Here is a 20,691-nt window from a genome sequence, read left to right as displayed (position 1 = left end):
TTATCCATTTCCTTATCCCTTTCGACCGTATCAGCGTGGTATCTTTAACCTGATGGACTGCGGGAACTTCAGAACACTGTCCTGCATTTCACTATAGGAGCTGAAAGATGCTGCTCCATAACTCCCAACCAGTGCACAATTTTAAGAAAATTTTATCATCGAAATTAATTATGTTTATTAACAAAGTTGTGTGTTTTGAGCAAGGCACCGGGCATTTCAAAGATTCAAACAGAGATGGCGACAAAGAGAAAAAACTACGGACTAGAGCTTTAACAATATAACTCAATCAAGTGTCTGTTTTTTGTGAAATGTTCATGAGTCCCTATGTTTTGAGGAAATTCCTCCAGGTCCTACATTTTTTGGATTTCATCACTGAAGAGCAAAGAAGAAACTGTTTTGAACAATGTGAACAATTTAAACTGACAAAAAAAAGCAACCCCCCCCCCCCCCCAAAAAAAAAAAAAAACCCAAAACAAAACAAAAAAACATTATTGTATTGTGTTTGTAGAATACAGTAAATTATAGATAGATAGATAGATAGATAGATAGATAGATAGATAGATAGATAGATAGATAGATAGATAGATAGATAGATAGATAGATAGATAGATAGATAGATAGATAGATAGATAGATAGATAGATAGATAGATAGATAGATAGATATGAGCCATAGGCTACAGTGGACGGCTATGTAGCCTACACTCTAAGGTTATTGCAAGTAGCTTTTAATAATTTATGAATTCGCCATTATTGCTTTACAAACAACCTATGTCAGCTCAGCTCTCTTATCTATCACTGTCAGTATAATTTTGTTCAGTATTATGTTTTTATTATGTTTATAAACATAGTCCACTTAGATGATGGCTGTGCTATATAGAACACATACAATTTATTTTGATGAAATGGTGCATAAAAAAGTTATATCAAAATTAAATGTATAAATAGCCTAGCAAATATGTTATCTAAAAGGTGATTTCCCCCACCCCAAATAGCATCCAGTACCCAAGGCGTGGTGATGTCTAGGTTGTGTCTACATGTGCTACGAACCACAGGGAAAATACGTGCACTCAAGCTGTCAGTCACATAGTGCTCCGCCTTTTCTTACGTTCGATTGGACATTGCTGAAAACGCGCTGCATATGATTGGTCACCGCTGCTGCCTGTCAGTTTTCAAGCTTTTCTCTGCTTCCTTGCCGCTGTGCGATGTTTTGAAGGGGAAATGGGTTCCGATTTCTTGATGGGTACGGAAGGGGGAAGTAAATAATTTAAATGTCTGTGATATGTGGCAATATACATTAGGGGACCATCAACCAACGTTTATACCGTATACTTGCTCCTCAACATTTTCGACTGGATATCCTCCTGGATTCGTAAGATTTGAAGTTTGAATCCTGTCCACTCCTGTCTTTGTTAACATGCAGTAGTCGCACAGGGGACGTCCGTAATAAAGTAGAAAATAAATGGCAGTCCCATTGACATGAATCGCTTAATATCTTAATGACTTGGTGGTCTTCATTGTTTTGATAAATTTCCGGTTGACAAGGATGGAAAGAAGAGGGTCACAGTCCGGTTTGTGCGAACAAAGGATATGTTAACTTGACCAAAACAGATCAATGTGTATGTTATCGATAGCGCGTTTTCCAAAAGCGGAAATTCTAGACTTGATATCTAGAAGTGGCCATTAATGTGGCTATAGTTAGAAAATCATACGGAAGAAGATGGCATCAACTAAAGGCAAAGCTGGAATAAATAATGAAAGCAGTTCTGGTCGGGATAGTGGCAGGACAGACGCAGGCAGTCCCACGATACCCGCAGGGGCCGCATCCCTGACCACCAACAGGACCTACACACTAGATGACCTGGACACCATTGCCACTGTTGGTAAGTTGGTCCTTCTGGATCACAAAACAGTTTTTAGTCAACGTTGTTTCTTCCCAAAATGTTGTTATATTCTGTAGAATGTGTGCACTCGTGTTTGTCCCACCAAAATAATTCTTTGTAAGGCATTTAAAGGTTTAGTTTTTGATCCCAAGATTACCATTTAGACCAACTAACTATACAAAGAGACAAGCCAGAGCTTTATAGCATCATATTAAGTTACCCTGGGAATTCCCTTGGGAATGACTGCAGTAATGGGCACCTGCATCCTTTCTAGCAAGACCTAGTTTTATATACTTTTGATATTTTGCAGTTGGTTATCAGTAGATGTTTAAGCTAATTTTATATTTAATTGAGGCCATTCTCTAAAACTAACATTTGGCTGGTTTTAACTGACATTTTGAAAGTGTGGCTCAAGTGGGAAATCCCGGAAGTAAAGATAAACATTATGAGGGTGAAAAAACTGCAAAAGTAAAACTATGCAATTTATCAGGAGTGCAGCGCTCCACTGATCTTTCTCAAGGGTGGATCATATATAGTTTTTTTTTCACATATTAACAACACCAGGAAGTTTTTGGGGAAAAAGTTGCGTCAGCTGAAAGCTCAACACCCAGTTGCACAACAGTACAAACGCTTTGAATGTACAAATGCTTTGAATGTCTATCTCATAGCCTTGTTTGATAGTATTCATTTCATAGTATTGACTATGATTCATGATAGGGGGTTGTTACAAATGTCTGGGTTATACAATTATTGCATGACACAAGCTGAAATTCCACCCACTGAATAGCCAAAATCCTCTGCAAAATGTTCTTTTAGACTGCCTTTGTGGACCAGTCTGCGGAATTTCACTTACATTGGTGCAATGCTAATTATCAAATTGGTTTGTAATTTACTACTAATAATTTGAAGTTTATATATAGTAGTGCTTTTCTTACTTTTAAAACTTAACCCAATAAGAATAGGCCTACTCAATACCGTATTTTCCTGTTCTTCCTCTTCTTTTTGCCCCTGAAGACCTCACTATCTTAGTTTACTCACACCTCTAACACATTTTAATTAGTTTCATTACACACCTTCTCTTCTACTCCCACATTTGGCAGTGAAAAGTAATTTAAGTACGTGCTGTGCACACGAGGGGAACAAGGCCTGTCTGACAAGGAGTAAATCTCATGTGACCAATTTGTGTCTGTTAATAGAATGTTTCTAAACAAGCCCCTCTATTTATATTGAAATGCATGGCAAGAACATGCTACCTCCTTTCCGAGCACCGTGTACTTCCTCGTTCTCATTAGCACCATGTGATTTCAGGCAGAAACTGACAGGATTATTACTCAAGCCACAGAACAAACATAATAAGAGAACAACCCACATCAGTCTAGTCTGACTCCACCAGTAATGTTTAGCCATAGGTGAGAGCAACAGTGCTTGAATACGTAATTGAATAAGAATTAATTCATTATCGAATCATGGTGATCTGCCATCTTTTCTAAGGTCTCATCTTTTAGTTATTAGTAGTTGCGGTCATGCCATACCTCTTTTAGTTGGACTATATGAAACTGAAAGGGCAACTCATTGTTTAAGGGCCTCAGGGTGAGGAGGAGAACTGTTCATATTAAGAAAATATCCAGGTCAGGTCAAAATGCGTACACAAGTTTTTTGGACATGTGTCAGCTTGTTTTGTTTTTCTGGTGTTGGCTAATGTCATACATACATTTTGATAAATTATTAAATATTATATTGTAGATTAAAGACTAGAGTATAGTTTGTGGAACGTCCTCATTTTTTTTTCCACTAATGATGCACTGAAAATATTTTTTGGTTGAGATGTACCGGTCACTGATATTTATTCATTGATTAGTTGTGCATTTTTAAACTGTTGGCTAGCCTGACGTCATCATACTCAAATTCTATTCAGAATATGAGTCTGATACTGCTCCATTGGGCTGTGATTATGGGGCATGTTTCAACCGAACCAGGATAGAAAATGTCTCTGCACTCAATTGGATAGACCTACAACCAATCAGAGCAACGGAGTAAGTGACGTACGGTGACCACAATGCATAGTTTTCAACAGAACTCAACTGCACGCACACTAGAAGAAGTAGAAGGAGAAGATGTGTGTAAGCGATCTTTGCCGGTGTTGTAAGAATAATTTAAGGATACAAGGAGTACTTACCAACAAGATCATCTTTTTTGAGAGAAATAGTAAAGGTGAATGCATATATGAACAAGTTCTCCATTTAGGAATTAGAATTCGACAATACAGCAAACAAATTCAACCCAAGCGCTCTTTGGTGATGTGGATGAATGTGTTACTGGTGATCATCTGTCCACTAAGGGTATGAACCTTCACTGGTCTCACAGTTTGGTTCGATTATGATTATCATGTCATCGAGTCGGTTCAATTCGATATCACGATGCATTGAAGATGCACTGCATCCTCATGTTCAGAGTTTTGTCAAAGAATTGAATCTTTAATTTGACCAGCTTAAAGAAAACAAGCTTCTTAAATGTATCAAACATCAATAAAATATAAATAAAAATGAAATATAAATTTCATTTTGTGTTTGCTAGGTTTTATTTATTTATTTATTTTTTATTATTATTTTATTATATTTTATCTTTTCTGTTGTTGTTATTATTATCTTGTTTGCAATATGCTGCTTGGTTGTATTGTTAATGTCTATCATTGAATAATGTTAATGCCAATTTGTTATTTAAAATGATTCAATAAAAAAAAAAAAAAAAAATCTTCATAGACTGAAGGCCTAAACGTACATCGAAACTCCATTTCAGTCCCTCAACCTTTAGATAGCTAGATAGATCTGACTACATTCCTAAAACATACTGTACTCTAAAATATATTAGCTAAAACATACTATTCCTAATTATAATGCAGTGCTAATTAACATAAACCTTAAAGGCCCACTGAAGTGCTTTTGAACACACCACATTATTCAATGTGTTGATGTGATTTCCCCTGAAACGGCTCCAGCTGTTAGCAGCTCCTCCCCTTTTTTGAAACAGCCAATAGCATTTCATTAATATACAGTTTGACTGGAGCCTTTCTGTTTGGTAAAGCCAGTTTCCTCTAACTGTTTATTATTATAATCTCCTTCCATCGCTTTGAAATGCAGCATTCTGTGCAGAATTAAAATGGGTCTGATATTTTTTGTTGTTTGGGCCGGCTCGCGTATATGATCCATGCTGCACTCTTGTGTCTGTAGTCTAAAGCCCCGTTCACACCGCCAGCAATTTTGTCTGCGAGGTTCATGTCGCTAGTGGACGTCCCACTACGGGTTGCATATAAACGTCATTAAATAGTACCGCTTTTATTACTAGTGTTTTGCAGAACACAGCAAGTTATTAGAATACATAGACACACTGTACTGTAATAGGTAGACTATAGGTATACCATATTGCATGCAGTTTGGTCAAAACTTACTTTATATCCCCACAATCCCAGACTGGTTTTTCCATGCATATTTTTAAATGTGTCTCTGTATGCACACAGAGACATATCGTAAAGAACAGGGGAATTGCTAACAGCTAAAATCAACTTCTCCTCCATGACACGACACCGCAGTAGCAGTACAGCAGATGGATCACGTGCACTCCACTGACTTTACTCCTATTGGTTGTCACGAAAATTGCTTCTCATTTGAACTTTTGTCGCGTCTCGCATCGCTCGACACGCCCACATTCTGTCGCCAATAATCACTGTTGCCGTAAGTCGCCAGCGCTCCATTGAAATGATGTCGCTTTGTCGCTGCGTGTCGCTGGGGGTGTGAACGGGGCTTAAATTTAGACCAGAGTTGTTGGTGTGTGCGTGCTGCTGCAGTGCTTGAAACTAACGTGAAACCAGACTTCATTCGCCTCAACTGAAAGCATAATTTACTCTAATCGTTTCCTATCGCATGGTGCCCTATGTGCCTTTCACCATGTAGAAATGATGTGTGAACAACTGACTGACCGATTTCAGCCGCAGCTTCAGTAGTGTAGGGGGCGGGCTTTAGATTCTAGAGAGCATTTTGATTGGACAGAAGATTTGATGAGAAGGTGAAGTCTGCGATGATGTCATCAAAATCTGTAATTTGTTTTAATGGAAGTGAGAGACTGTAAGTTTTGAATGCTTATATCTCCTAAATGCAAATGTTGTCAATGATTTGGAACAAACCTGGCCTGGTCTTACCAGACTCTCGTACATTTCATTTGTACAGAGAGTCTGGCTACTCTCCGTTGACAAGTGTTTACTTCCACAAAGGCAGGTTGAAGTTTAAAACTATTGGATCTGCCATAACCAATCGCTAATGTTCGGTCGTGATGTATGTCATCATGTGCCCTTTGCTTGTTTCTCACAAATCCGTCTAAATAAATGTGCAGGCCACCTCAATGATAAAACCATAGGATAAAACCTAAAACTTGTGCATTCTGATTTTGATTGTGTTATTCATGGTGGACGGGAGAGTTTTCTGTTCGGGAATGCGCTGCTCACGTAGCCTAGAAATCTAGACGCACCCTAGCGGCAGCAAATTTAATCTGCCCGTGAGTGTCGTCTAGCAACACTCAATACCCTTCTGAGCTGTATTCCCCTAACTCTGGACAGGCCAATCACATCGTGTATAGAGTCGGTGGGCGGGGCCATAATGACGTTTATAATGAGAGTTGCGTTTGCGTACTTGTAGTAAACACAGAAAATGGCGAACGGCGGTCTTTCGAATCAGCTTTGACCGCGACTCTGGAAGACTTGGAGTTAAGCTTTTCTCTGAGAAAAGAACAAAGAACAGAACTGAAGTCATTCTTAAAAAGGGAAGATGTGTTCTGAGTTTTGCTGACCGGATACGGCGAATGTTTAATCTATCAACAAGCTCTGTTTCACCTTCGTTGCTCTGGTTGGTTGTAGCTCTATCCTATCGCGTGCAGAGGGAGTTTGAAAGACAACCGTTTATCCCGCCCCTCGGATTGAGCCCTGTCTATGGTGAGTTTCCAGACCAAACATCTTGATGTGGGTCTGGCTTGTCAGGCTACTGCTCACGTGGTCCGTAACATGATTGTATGCTGTAAATAAAATAGCATATGCTTAGTATGATGAGAATAAATTCTGCTGTAAATAACGGCTCAATTCAAATGGTTACGTACTTTTATTTTAATTTGTTTAAACGGTGATGAAATCTATTGCTCTTGTAAATATTTGCCAGCATTTTAAAGAAATACAAGTCTAGAAATACAACGTACTGTGCTCTGCAGTGGTCAAAAAGAATATAAAGAGTGAATTTTGAAGTGATATATTCTTGAAAACTTAGAGATGTGGATTCAGACAGCTATTACATCATCACACAACCTTGGTGTTTGTCAAAAGCAGTAGGTAACTTGGCTGGGGATTTTTACGCGAGTGGTGAGAAACAGATAAAAAAAAAAACAGGCAATAAAATCACTGACTAGCCCCTGTAAATCATGCCAATACCTTCCATCCCCACTAGAAACAATTACTGTCCGAACAAGGGCTTCAGCCAACTCACTACTAACGGAGCGAGCTGGAATATCAAACTTTTCCTGAATTCACCCTGTTGGGGAGGAGGGCCACAACATCATGGCAACCAACAAACCCCCTGCAAAGATTGTTCTTGCAGTGCCACAATGGACTGAATGGTTTCGTTCGCATCTTTCTCAGCCGCCATTACTGAACTACAACTCAAACTAGCGCACAACATCAACGTCATCGTTCTCAGCCACTCCCTCTGTTCGCTGATTGGACCGGTAAAAATTTGTTCAGAGAAAACCTAAGAATACACCACAGTCCCAGACGTAGTACTGAAGGAAAATGAAAATTGAGCGGAATTACGTCGGAGGGCAGAGCCAGGCTAGAACACACCAACTTATTCATAACTTTAAAGTTAACTTATTCATACTAAATGCTAAAAAACTTCAATTTGGATTTCAGTGGGCCTTTAACATTGAATAGAATACAATAAAATAATACATTTTCTGCCTCATTCTGTGATAAGAAGCCATTTCAACTCACAAAAAGGACATTTTAAACCATTGACTGACGATATGAAGTGAGTTGAAGTAAAACGTTATCTTTTGTTTTATGGTTTAACAACAGGTTTATGAATGCTTCGCATTACTGGTTTGTGAAGATGTTTGACATGATGCTTTTTAAAATGCATGTTATAAGCAACTCAAACTCGCAGTGCTTTCAGACAGAGCAGTGGTTACTACTGATCACAGAACCGCTCTTCTCTAACATGCTTGGCATATTTATCTAAATAAAATCACAGCCTTTGCACTTTCATAATCACACAAACCAAATCGCGATTGCGGTTTGATTAATCGTGCAGCTATAATATAATATAATATAATATAATATAATATAATATAATATAATATAATATATCTTTTTGTTGAAAAAAGTCTCAAATTTTGGTGGAATCACCATGCAACTGAATGTGCTCTGGCAAAATGCCTCTAAGGCATGTAGTTGGTGCAAGAGAGGTTGAGAGGTTTCAGTTTCACAGGAATAAGCTTGTCGTGCTGGATTCCTGTTAGAAGCCTATATCAAGAGAATGCAGGCTAGCAACAGTGAGGGTTAGCGAGGCTATATGTCTAGCAGCATTGAAGCCTTTCCTGCTGTTAGACCGTGTATCTGTATGTTAAGTTTTTTGTCCCAAGGCTATCATATCCAATAGTTTTCAATATGAGCAGCACTGCATATGTATAAACAGCAGCAGCATGACAGTTAAGGTGCTAAGCACTCACAATTCTTAACCAGTTGCCGAGAGTTGAATAATGTTTAACTTTGGGTAAAACAAATCACTCACCAGTCACTTTTTATCCAGCTGTCCAATCACAGTAAAGAAGGGGAGGGACAAATACAACACCGCCATATTCTGCTTGTGCAACGATGACAACAACAAGCATGATAACAGAACAAAATCATTTAAAGCAAGAACCAGAGCAAAATATTGTATAAACATTTTTATATAAAAAACAATACAGAAACGAACAATCTGTGAAATGCTTCCACGGATATTCCGTATCATAGTAAGCAAAGCATCTCAACTGAAGAAACGGAGCCATGCTGAAGCGCTATCAAATGCCCAGCCCACCGCCTCAGTTAACCTCACGTGCATGAAGCGCCATCTATAGGTATTTCCCTAAACAGCCACAGGTCAGATTTTCAGCCACAGGATGAAAGCAATTATTTATTTTTGCTTATTATTTTATTTCAGTTAGTTTTTCAGTAACTGTTGTTAGTTTAGTTTTTCATTTTTACACAGGATGTTTGCTGCGGTCCGATCATCTTAGTTAATCACAAATGTGCATGAATGCGGGTCAAAAAATAACTTGCCAAGAGTTTTTTTGTTTGATGTTAAAATGACTGTCAGATCTGTGACATTACATTTAATGTAGTGCTAAAACACTGCTATCCACTCTGTTATAGTGATGCTTTCTTTTCCCAGAAAAAAAAAGTGAAACATATTGGTTTTAAACAACAGTTCTTTCTAGTTCTCGAATCTGATTGACTGGGACCCTTTTCCTGCCGTGCATGCAATATTCACCCAGTATACTCAAACCGTTTTACCGTTTGTATCGCTCCACTTCGGCGACTGTCATGGCGTTCGACAGTCCACCATAAGCTTTAAAAATACTACTGTTGTTGTGTCACTAAATGTAGTTTTAACAGTTTTTTTAGGCAAAGTTATTTGGACCTCAAATTTGTTTAGACGCTTTTGTAGATGCCAGCTCATGGACATTAGCGGTTGTTTCGACAGAGAACAGCTTCATCTTGCCCAGTCGTTCAGGAATTTGCCGCCGACTCTGTAGATAATGGTTAAACAGATATAATTAATTTGGGGTGTATCAAAGGGGCAATCTTTGGTCTTATTAACCGAACAGTGTAAATTCAGATGCAGGTAATCCACTCGAAAGAGTTGTTCTCTTTCTCATAATACTCAACTCAACATAATACAGTAAGCCTAAATTAAGTGACTCAATGTTCCTTCATTAGTTCTAAAGTGACATTTTTGAATTAGTTTTCCTCAGCATATAATTAACACTTTATGGTTAAATGCTTGTAAATGTTTGAATGTACCGCAAGTATTTCCATTTAGCATATTCTGACTACAAAATATCTTGTAAAACTTCAGTAAATAGAAGCACCTAATTTGTATGCGCAAACTGGGGGCTTGGTGTGATGAGACGTCATGCTCGGCTAGATTCGCCGAGAACTTGTTCATCTTCGGATGCGGAGCTGTGCGCGGAATTACAAAAAATGCGTATTATTGTTGTATGGTGATATTTTTGCAAATGTTTCTTTAAAAAAATCTATGATATTTGTCCACTGGAACGATCACTTTAAATTGAAAACGGTTTACATAAAGCAATTATATTTCAAACAGATGGAATTAGAAATGCAGGCCTGCCCCTAATAAAAGCCTGCTTCAAATAAAAGCCGGTTCCCATCGGCAGTTCAGGTAAATAAAGGCCCCGATCTTTATTTGAGGAATTACGGTAACTTACAGTGGAACATTTTCCTCGACATCTCATGATTTCGGGGCATTTGAGTTCCAGGACATTAATGCATGATGGGATACGCTTAGCTGCTTTGGAGCGTTATGCGAGGCTAAGCCTATCACATCATTCATTATATGCAGATAATATGGGTTTAGTGTGCATTAAGGGCACTGCACTTTGGCATTTTAAAGAAATGGGACAGTCTTGCACACTTACTTCCTGCCGTGTACACAAGCTCTCAGGTGGCCAAGACTCTTAGTGTGGGTATTTGGAATTTATTTAACAGAAATCACTTTCCAAGAACTAAAATGAATGACTCGTTTGGACAACAACTTTTTTCCTGGCTTTGTGAAGTCATAATGTTTCTCATTTAAATAATCCCTGCTCACGGAATACACACAAAAGGCGGTGAGGCCAGGATGAGCTGCATTAGAGATGACAGGTGTTGTCGCTGCAGGAAGCCGCGTTTCCACCGCAGGAACTTTTCCCAGGAACTAGGAACTTTGGGTAGGTACTCGGGACTAGGGTCTAAATGAAGTTTCAGGTGAATATGTCCCCCTCCAAACGGCCCTGCTCGCGAGTACTTTTTAGTTGGGTGTGACTGGGACGCTGAACATGCTGATTGCTCACGCAGCATTTTATTTCAACCGGAACCTGTTGTTACAGTTCGGCTTGTACACTGTAAAAAATTATTTAGAAAAAAAGTTACCTGGTTGCCTTAAAATTTTGAGTTCATTGAAATTAAAATTTTGAGTAAATACAATGAACATTTTTTTGAGATTAGACAACCTTTATTAAAATATTATTAAAATATTTTTTAAGCATTTTGGGTAATTATGTGTGTGTTATTTCTGATGACGCAGTGAAACATGCCAAATTGTGCTATTTTCATGATTTATCAAATTTTTTATGTGGTTCAGATACAAAAATATTTTGAGTTTCTATTTATTAAACTAATTTCCTTCAACTTGTATCAACTCAATTTTTTAATTTCAATAAACTCAAAATTTTAAGGCAACCAGGTTACTTACTTTTTTAAGTTAAACCAACAAAAACCACCACAATTTTTTTAGTGTAACTGCAACAAAAAAGGGTGATCACAAAATAGATGCAGTTGCAAAACACGTATTTAGGTTCTAGAGAAGGGTTCCTCAAATTAGGTCCTGGAGGGCCACTGTTCCTGAAGAGTTTAGCTCTAACCCTAATCAAACACCCCTGAGCAAGCTAATCAAGGTATTCAGGATCACTAGAAAATCACAGGAAGTTGTTTGATCAGGGTTAAAGCTCAACTCTGCGGGACAGTGACCCTCCAGGACCGAGTCTGAGGATCCCTGTTCTAGAGGAAAACATTATGCATTGAAAAATAAAGAAAACATTCAAACGCTGATCAATCCAACCATGGCCAGGAGGTAGAGCGGACAAACGAGGTCCTTGTGATTTTGCACTTAATAAATAGCATAGCCGATATGTTTGCGTTCACTATATTTGTTTTCATAACCTTCAATATGAACATTGCAGGACAACATTGGGCATGGTGTGGAATTTCCCCCCCAAAATAAATACAGAAAACAAAACAAAAAGAAAAGCCGTTCGGCAAAAAAAAAAAAACCTAAAATATAGCCTGATTATTTGTCCATATTGCTCAGTCCTAACACAGAATAAAAGTCCTTAATTTGCATATAATGATCAAATCAGCCTCACTGATTTTATTAGAGAGGATACATACATGCTATTTCCAAGAAACAGTCATATCAGTTATTTACTGTACAAGGAAATTGCTTTGTGGTTTAGGGGAATATTTTCCTCATGGAATTTTGAGAAGCGATCTCCTGTATAAAAATGGCTAGCAGGGATCCAAAGTGTATTCTGTAGCATTAGGCCCAGCATAAATAATCCAATTTGCAGAGCTTTTTGCAGGATGGTGGAGATTTACAGCCTGTGAAGAATGGTTTAAGCTCCTATCTGAATGTTCTTGTTGTTAAGTTGTCATTAAAATAATGGGGAAATCTCCGTTAGACCTCGTTTTTTCGTCTGATTTGAGACATGGCAGAAAAGAGACTGAATCTGGATAATACAGCTTGGAACATTTTCTAGTGATTTTAAGGCATTTGATATCACAGGCTAAATGCAGCTCAGTGAAGGGTATCTCTGCCCACCAGTATAAAGTCAGATGTGATGCTGGACTACTAAAACACGAGTTGTGTTTTACTGAGTCTTACTTTTTAATTTTAAAAATAACCTTTACAAAGACCAGTTTCATTGTGTAAACCCCAAAGAAGAAAATGGTTTATCGAGAAGATCTAATACCAACTAATCCATTAATAACCCCTTTAATTAGATTTGGGTCATTTAATGAGAAGGTCTGTGTCTCATAATCATGGTAATAGCCAGATAATTATTAAGGTTGGTAATGGAAAATTAATATATGTTCCCAAATCCAAATAAAGGGGCATTCGCCACCCAGAACAAGAGTGATCTACCCATTTAGAAAACTGCAAATATATTTACAAATTTATTTTAAACTGGTGGTTTGAACCTGTTTTTTTAATAATAATAATTAGGAACCAAAATCAGCCTACAATAAAATGCTGCAAATTAAAAAATGTTAGCATTTTTGCACTTGCAGTTCCCTCTTAATTTGTGTTTTGAATAGTTTTTTGGTTAAATGCCTTAATTAAGGTTGGTGGTTAACACAAGCAGGACATGTTTTCACTTTTAATTACATAAATCAGTAACACCCCACTTGTGATGTATTATTATTAAAAAAAAAAAACTGTCAGCATGAAATGGAAGCTGAAATAGTCTTTTCCTTTTAAGAGAACTCGCACGGCATCGTGAATTGACACTGTGGAAATGTCTTTGTCTTAAATCACATCATGCAAAATATGTCCAATGGCGTTATGGACCGTCAGCAGGGGATGTCATGACCAGGAAGCAAAACAATAGCTCCATGGACACTTAATTAATTAATTAATTCCGATTGATGAATTTGTAATAATTGTTTAGCGTTTACTAGGGTTAATCCTGAATAGTCGAAGATTCAAAACATCGATTTGCGGAGCCGGATTTGACCACCGATCTCACGGTCGAATCTTCGCCGGTGTTATAAAAAACGAGGATCATAACATTTTGGCAATATGGCGGTGCTCCTTATTTATAAGATGCAACACACCGCTGAGCTTCGCGTCAGGTGTGCGACCCCTTTTTTGCGCCTTTAAAATTCGAACACATTTAATGAATGTGCACACACCGGCGGTGGCATTCAGCGCCTGTCCGCGGCGACTCAGGAAGTTGTTTAAAATCCTGCTGCGCCACAGAGCACCATTTCAAGATTTTATATAAAATGTATATTATATTTCTCTCAAATTGTCATCGTGCAGCTGTTCTGTCAGAAGTCGATTCACAATTGAGCTCATGTATATCATGTGAGTGTCTAGTGTGAGATACCTAAGACGCTGAGCTTCGCGTCCGGTGTGCAGGCGCCTTTAGGCACAATCGGCTTAAGAACGTGCATGTAAGCGCACTCAAAGTGTTCTTTTCCTCTAGGCAGGTATATTTTTTTTAGCTATATTTATCAAAATGTTCTTTGATATATTTGTGTGATGTTCTGTATTTCGTCTCGGCTTTAAAATGTTATAAGAAAACGTTTTACGAATGTTTATCCACCACATTACATTTTATTTAAAACTAAATAAAAAAGCCATTATCTGTTCGTCTGTCAGTTGGCAGGCAGTTTTGATCACTTTATTAAAACTTGTTTTTGTGTGCAGTGGCAATAAAAGGAAAACAGCTTTACCCTCCTGCTGACTCGTGTCGTGCCCCTCCCAACCCATTCACACACACATAGATAATTCCACTATCAGTCGACCATAGAAAGATTAGACAATTCTGATTCGAATAGTAAATCCTTAGTCGGGGACACCCCTAGCGTTTACATGAGCACTACATAAAGTGACTGTGTTCATGTGCGTCTTTATGTCACATGTAAGTTTCTGATTGGATTTATTCTTTTGACATATGCACACAGCATGAATATACAAGTTACCTGCTGTTGTTGAATACTAATTGTGCGTTCCAGGAAGTTTTTGAACCTGTAAGTTACAACTTCAAACCACGACTCGCGACTTTGCAGCATTCCAGGCAAAGTCATGCCAAACTGCCTGAGCGCTGGAATTGCGGTAGCTAGATGTAAATAAAGCATGGGGGACCATATGGAGCTTATGCTCATTTACAATCATTTCTATAACCAAAGGTGCTTACTCCTTGCTTATTTGAGGGAAACGGAGGAGAAAAAATGGAGCATAAGGCAAGAGAAGCTTTTATATCTTTTATTTTACATTATTTGTATATTTGGAAATGTATTTGGTATTCATTTATTCTTGCACTCAATGGACTGAAAACTAGCTAACACTAGAAAAGCTGCTCATAATGCTTAACATTTGTGGATAAAAAACGGTAGAGCAATACCTTATTTTAATAATAAACTATTTGTTTTTTTAATGTACGACTTTCATAAACACCGCATCTGTAGGGCTGCCATTGTTGTTTCGCGGGCTATGTGACATCAGAGCACGTAACTGGTATCTAGTTCGATCTAGTATGAGTTCACGAGGGGGAAGTCACAGGTCTGACTGCCGTTCCAGTGCACTTTCACAGGTGGAAGGTTGGAAAAACGGTGGGTTGTCTGGAACATGGCATAACCATCATCCTTTTCTTTTTTTTTAAAAGTAGACTTAGGGCCCTATCTTGCACCCAGCACAATTGACTTTGTACATCTTGTGACTTGTGTCATTCCTATTTTGCACCCGTGCAAAGCGCGCTTTTCCCTCCACAGAAGCACGGAGCGGTTCAGCACAAAAAAGGAGGCTTGTTCTGGCGCAAACAATCCCTGGTGCTATTTTGCTGTTCCATTAAACAATTGCGCCACTGACCAGAAAAAACCTAGTCTAAAGTCAGTGGCGCGTTGCGCGTTGTTCATTATGCTATTTTAAGGGTGCATGCTTGACCATAATGTATAGCGTGCACAACGCGCATACACTTTGCTCATGTAATCTACACAGATGCAACAGTTATTTTTGCACATCATAAATTGTTACAATAAAAAAAATTTAACACATGAGATGACGGAAATCATTGTGGTGTGCCACGAAGATGTGAAAAAATAGGCATAAATCTAGTTTAAAAATTATTCAGGCTAATTGTAGTAATTAAGGATCAGACCTGTTTGCCCAATAGTGGCAAGACATATGTATATAAGGACATCTGACAAATTGGTTTGTCCGTCAAGGAAAAAAAATCGACTGAAAAACTGAAAAAAATGTTCAACCGATGCTATTTTGGGTGGGTTTCTCCCATCCCCATGCAACACAACTTCTCTGTCTTTCACTGCTCTTACAAGAACATCAGTCTCCTCGGCTGTGAGCCGCTCCTGGCGTGCGCCTGGTAAATACGCCATAATAGCAATCCATAATGGAACTTGCGCACCTGCTTTTAAAGGGAATGTTGGATGACGCTCTGATTGGTTTATTCACGTTACGCCCAAACCACACCTATGAATAATGAAGCTACTTCAGACCAACCCATTCTAGATTTGCGCTGGGCGCAAGAGCCATTTATCCCGCCGGGAAAACAGCAACAGTGCCGAGACCCGCCCACAAAGTTACTTGCGCTTCGTGCTTTGACACTTGCGTTTCAGATCGTTAAAATAGGGCCCTTAATATTTATCCATTTCGGTTACTAATTAGGGGACAACCAGCACATGAAGCATTTATTTATTTATTATAATTTATCAAGCAGTAAAAACGCTCCTTCCCGTGCCCAAAACCAGTCATTTGTGCAAGGATTGGTGGGACGTTGTGCTGCTCCACTTCACAGATAATGAGTGGAAAGAGAATTTCAGGATGACGGGACTCTTATTTATGATACTTCAACAGGAAGAACAGCTCATTCCAAGCGGCATACGCCATTACCATTCATTTGATACGATGATCATTCTGATTGATGTGGTTACATGTGACTTTTTTTTAAATTGCGATTGTGCTACTAGTCCAATTACAGTCAGATTATTAGGGCCCATGTAATCAAAGCTAATGTTAGCCTCTGTGCCTTCAGAAAGTGCTCTGTGTGAAATTGTCTCTGTCTATTTATTGTTTGTCTCAGGCATACAGATGGTGATCAACCAGAATGCATTTTTTGCCACCACAGGTACTGCCGTGGTTGTGGCGGGAAATGCATTTCTGCTCTTGACTGCTAAGTTGCGCTACAACCATAGATTTTTATAATGTTATTGAGTAGACATATCACAGCTCGTATTCACGAGAAACTTTCAACCATGCTATGTGGAGATTACAAAATACTAATACTAATAAATACTACAAATATGATTTTTAAAAATCACATTCACATAACCAAATGTAGTAATGAAAAGACAATGTACGCATTTGCTGTTTAGAATGAATTTAAACAGAACAATAAAAGTTGTTTACTTTTTCATGTGCTTTATAATGCAGTACTAATACCCCATATTTAAAAATGAAATTGTGTATTATGTTATTTTCTACTTGTAATTAAATAAATAAAAAAAACTATAGAAATTAGGGTTGGGGCGATAGACGATGCCATTGTCCATCGCGATCGGAATCACGATGTTGAGGCCTTATTGTGATTTCCCCGAAACGAGTATGTTGTTCCCAATCACAATACAAATTACATTCAAAACAGTTCAGCCAAACGCTCTTCATTCAAGCCCTTTCAGCTTAGTGCGCGTTCTCTCTTCCGTCCATCACGATCTTTCACTGTAGACATCATCTGATGCCAATTTGATAGACATTGCCCAACCCTAATAGAAATATGAATTATATGTTAAACATTGACATGGAAGTTAAGAGTGCTAGTGTAACTGTCCAATAGGCTACATGAATAAGGCTTTGCATGGGAGTGTTAAAAGAGATAAGATGAGACCATAGCTTTGAAGGCAGTGCTATGAGATGTGCCGCCGCTATGCTTCAAACGATCCAAGTTCAAGTCCTGGCTCAAGGTTCAGGCTATCGAACCAACATGATAGTTTGGTCACAACTTTAGCCTCTAGTTTAATATTCGTCACAAATAAAAACATTTGAAATGTATATTTATTGATTCAGAACCTTTTCGAAGCTTTATTCATTGTCTGTCATTTTTAGTGGTAACAGACTAAATAAACAAAGAGAAAAAATAGCTTATACTGTGTTCATGCCATGGTGTAATCGTTATTACGAGATGGCAACCTGTGATGTTCTACACAGAGCTGTTCACATCTTCAGACATGTCAACACTGTCAATGCTGAAATGAATCTGCAGCAGTCCGGTGGTAGAAGTAAAAGTTGTTTTCGTTCATTATTATTTAATACGTTTTGAGACATTTTTAGGGCAATTTAAGGTTGTGCCTCGTCTCATGACACTTTGCAAACTCTGCTGTGTGTGTTCATGCGTTTTAAAGGTGTGTCTTGTGTCTTGTTTGGATCTCATGCTTTCAAAGCTAGCTTGCTATTGCTAGCCACTCCGAAATCATGCTGAACAAGGAAACATATACTTACTAGTCTTTTACAGCATTGTTGTATTTATATTTTGCACTCTTAAACTAATTTAACTCAAACTTTACAACTTGTGAAAGAGTCATCGAAAGCTTAGTGGTGGTGATGTTTTAGCAACCATAGTGTAGTTCATAGTGTTTAGCTTTTTGCTTTTGGCGAATGTATTTAGTCTTCAAAATTCATAAAGGTTATGTTAATTTGTGAAGATTATCTTGATGAACAAAACAAAATGATGAACAAAATGGGAATTGATTAGATCTAGAAACATGTGCGTTCCATTAGCTCATTGTCAAAGCTGTGACTGACAATTCAATCCAATGCCATCAAAATGACATCATTAGAGAAGGAAAGCCATTCCTATGAATAATAATAATATGAAGCTAACTTTTTTTTTTGCATTTTGTAACAAAACTGACTTTGTAACGTTGTCTTTAGTGCCTTTTATGGGTCTTGTGAGTGGGTCAGTGGGAATGTACTGAATGCTAATGGAGGCCTTTTTGAAGCCTTTCTCTTCATTTAAAAAATATCTTCATTTGTGTTCCGAAGATGAACAAAGGTGTTACGTGTGTCCAATGACATGGGTGAGTAATTAATGAAATAATTTTCATTTTTGGGTGAACTAACCCTTTAAGGGCAGGGTTAGGTTTAAGGGAAGTGCCAACTGTGTAATTATAAATGTAACTACAGAAATTAATTACAGACATAATTACATGCAGGCATTTTTTTAAAATGTAAGTATTCTTAGCTTTTGTCAAGGGAACCAGGTTGATGCTAGTCTTAGCATCAGACATGACACCCACGGGCCGCTGGATAAACGTCCGATGCGTATGGCACACTTAACTGGAAAACTTTAGGGTTTCCGATGTCGTCATCTGTTTGGTTTGAATTCTATACAGGATGGAGATGTGTGCATCATGTTCTTTAATGCTCTGCTTGGAAACAAAGAATGCTGTGATGGCAAAGAAGAAAACTGAAAATGAGTGCCTGTCAGGATTAGCTAAACACTGGATTTAAAAAAAATATGTGAAATATGTTCACGGCATAGACTTTTTAAAAATAGGTCCAAGAGTTTTGCACCCCAGTCTGTTTTTTTAGGGACAGCAATGATACATTTTCACAGCCATAAACGACACGGAACAAAACAAACTGTGATTGGTTGCTTTTCATGTCAGTTAGATGGTCTCTGGGAAGTCCTTAGCCATTGAAAGCTGTAGTGTCCAGAAAGTGTTCAGTCTGAAGGTCTGGTTACGCAAGACTAGGGTGATGCTATCTTTGGGTTTGCCTACAAAAGGGGTTTGCCTCATTCCTGGAGCACTTATACAAAGTATAATCTGATAAATACTTCCACAAAGTCCTCAAAAGCCATGTGTGGTTTATTTTAAAAGAATGGGAGTAGAGCTCATATTTCATATTTCAAATATCAAATTTCTTGCTTTATTATTGTTTCAGTGCTTCATTGTCAATGTATCAATCCTTCAAAGAAACAGAGTTGAGGCTGTAAAAAAACACAAAGAAACTTAAACAATGAATCATCTTTTAACTGTGTCCTGACACATTCTGATATCTGAGCTGTTGAAATATAATTACTTTGTTTCTTAAAACATGATTCATATTTCACATTTTTCCCTTGGTTGACACACGCATGGTTGCTGTTGGTTTACGTAAACTGTGACTCACTCACAGTCTCAAGTTATTTGATCATGACACAAGTATATTTCTGAGTACATCCATAACAACATTTTGTAGAACCTGATTTTGCATTACAAGGCAGACGTACAAACAAAAGACATCATGAAGTTCACGTCTTGAAGCTCACACCTAAAGTATAGTAAAGTATTTATGAGTGAGTCACTGAATCATGTATTCAAATCGATTTGTTTATGCCGAGTTTACGGCTCACAATTTTAGCCCCGATTTTTACTCGCCGCCAGGTTTCGCGAAATCGCAGATGAATGCCTGAAATCATAGGCAAAACGGTATATAAATATAAAAAAAAGTGTAATATAAATTTTATATATACATTTGTTTTTGTTTTTAATATAATGTATACATGAATGTGTGTATGTAAATTCATATATACATAATAATCATACACAGTACACAGATATATTATGTAAACACACATTTATTTTGGATTCAATTAACCCACGATGAATCTTTTGACAGGACAACAAATCGGTGCTCGTTCACGAGAGTGCCAATCACGCTGTGTGGATTATCAAAGACGCGATCTGAGAGAATCACAGATAAGTTGCAGACGCCTGTTAGATATTTGGTTTGGTATTCTAAATATCTGGACTTGTCGGTAATTAAAAATCCTGCTGTGTGAGATGAGTTCTGACTGAAAATTACATCGGGATGACCTTCAGCCAATGAGAGCAAGATACAGAGCAGCAGGAAGTTCGGGGAGGAGTTATAGACCAGAATATCAGTATTTTAATAGATGTATTTACAATTATATAAAACAGAAAGAAAACATCTGCTTGACCAGCCGCAACAGCAGCACCCCCAACTGTCTTGGCAGAACACCCAATGCAGTTCTCCCAGACATTTTCCTACTCCAAAATCTTATCTTTTTTCTTTTGTATCTTCATATAGTATTGTAAAGTAATGCAGTGTGCAACCACTGCCGATCCATCGTGCAACCTGCACACAGCAGCTGTAATGCTACCCCGTATAGTCGAGCTGTGTGAGCCATGATGCAATGCATTATTTGCCTGTTCAA

General features: G+C 38.0%; 1 protein-coding gene across 1 annotated transcript in view; it reads left to right on the top strand.

Annotated features, from left to right (window-relative positions):
* The first annotated feature begins 1,192 nt into the window (after positions 1-1,192).
* Positions 1,193-20,691, top strand: part of prkx (protein kinase X-linked) — a 58,098-nt gene continuing 38,599 nt past the window's right edge. The window contains exon 1 of the mRNA XM_067441414.1: positions 1,193-1,881. Coding sequence (XP_067297515.1) covers positions 1,719-1,881 — 163 coding nt within the window. The 5' untranslated portion in view covers positions 1,193-1,718. The remainder of the gene's footprint in view (positions 1,882-20,691) is intronic.

Source organism: Pseudorasbora parva, chromosome 4 (genome assembly GCF_024679245.1).
Source record: "Pseudorasbora parva isolate DD20220531a chromosome 4, ASM2467924v1, whole genome shotgun sequence".
NCBI lineage: Eukaryota > Metazoa > Chordata > Actinopteri > Cypriniformes > Gobionidae > Pseudorasbora > Pseudorasbora parva.
The sequence above is the reverse complement of the archived record's forward strand: the minus strand, read 5'-3'. Positions and strand labels throughout refer to the sequence as shown.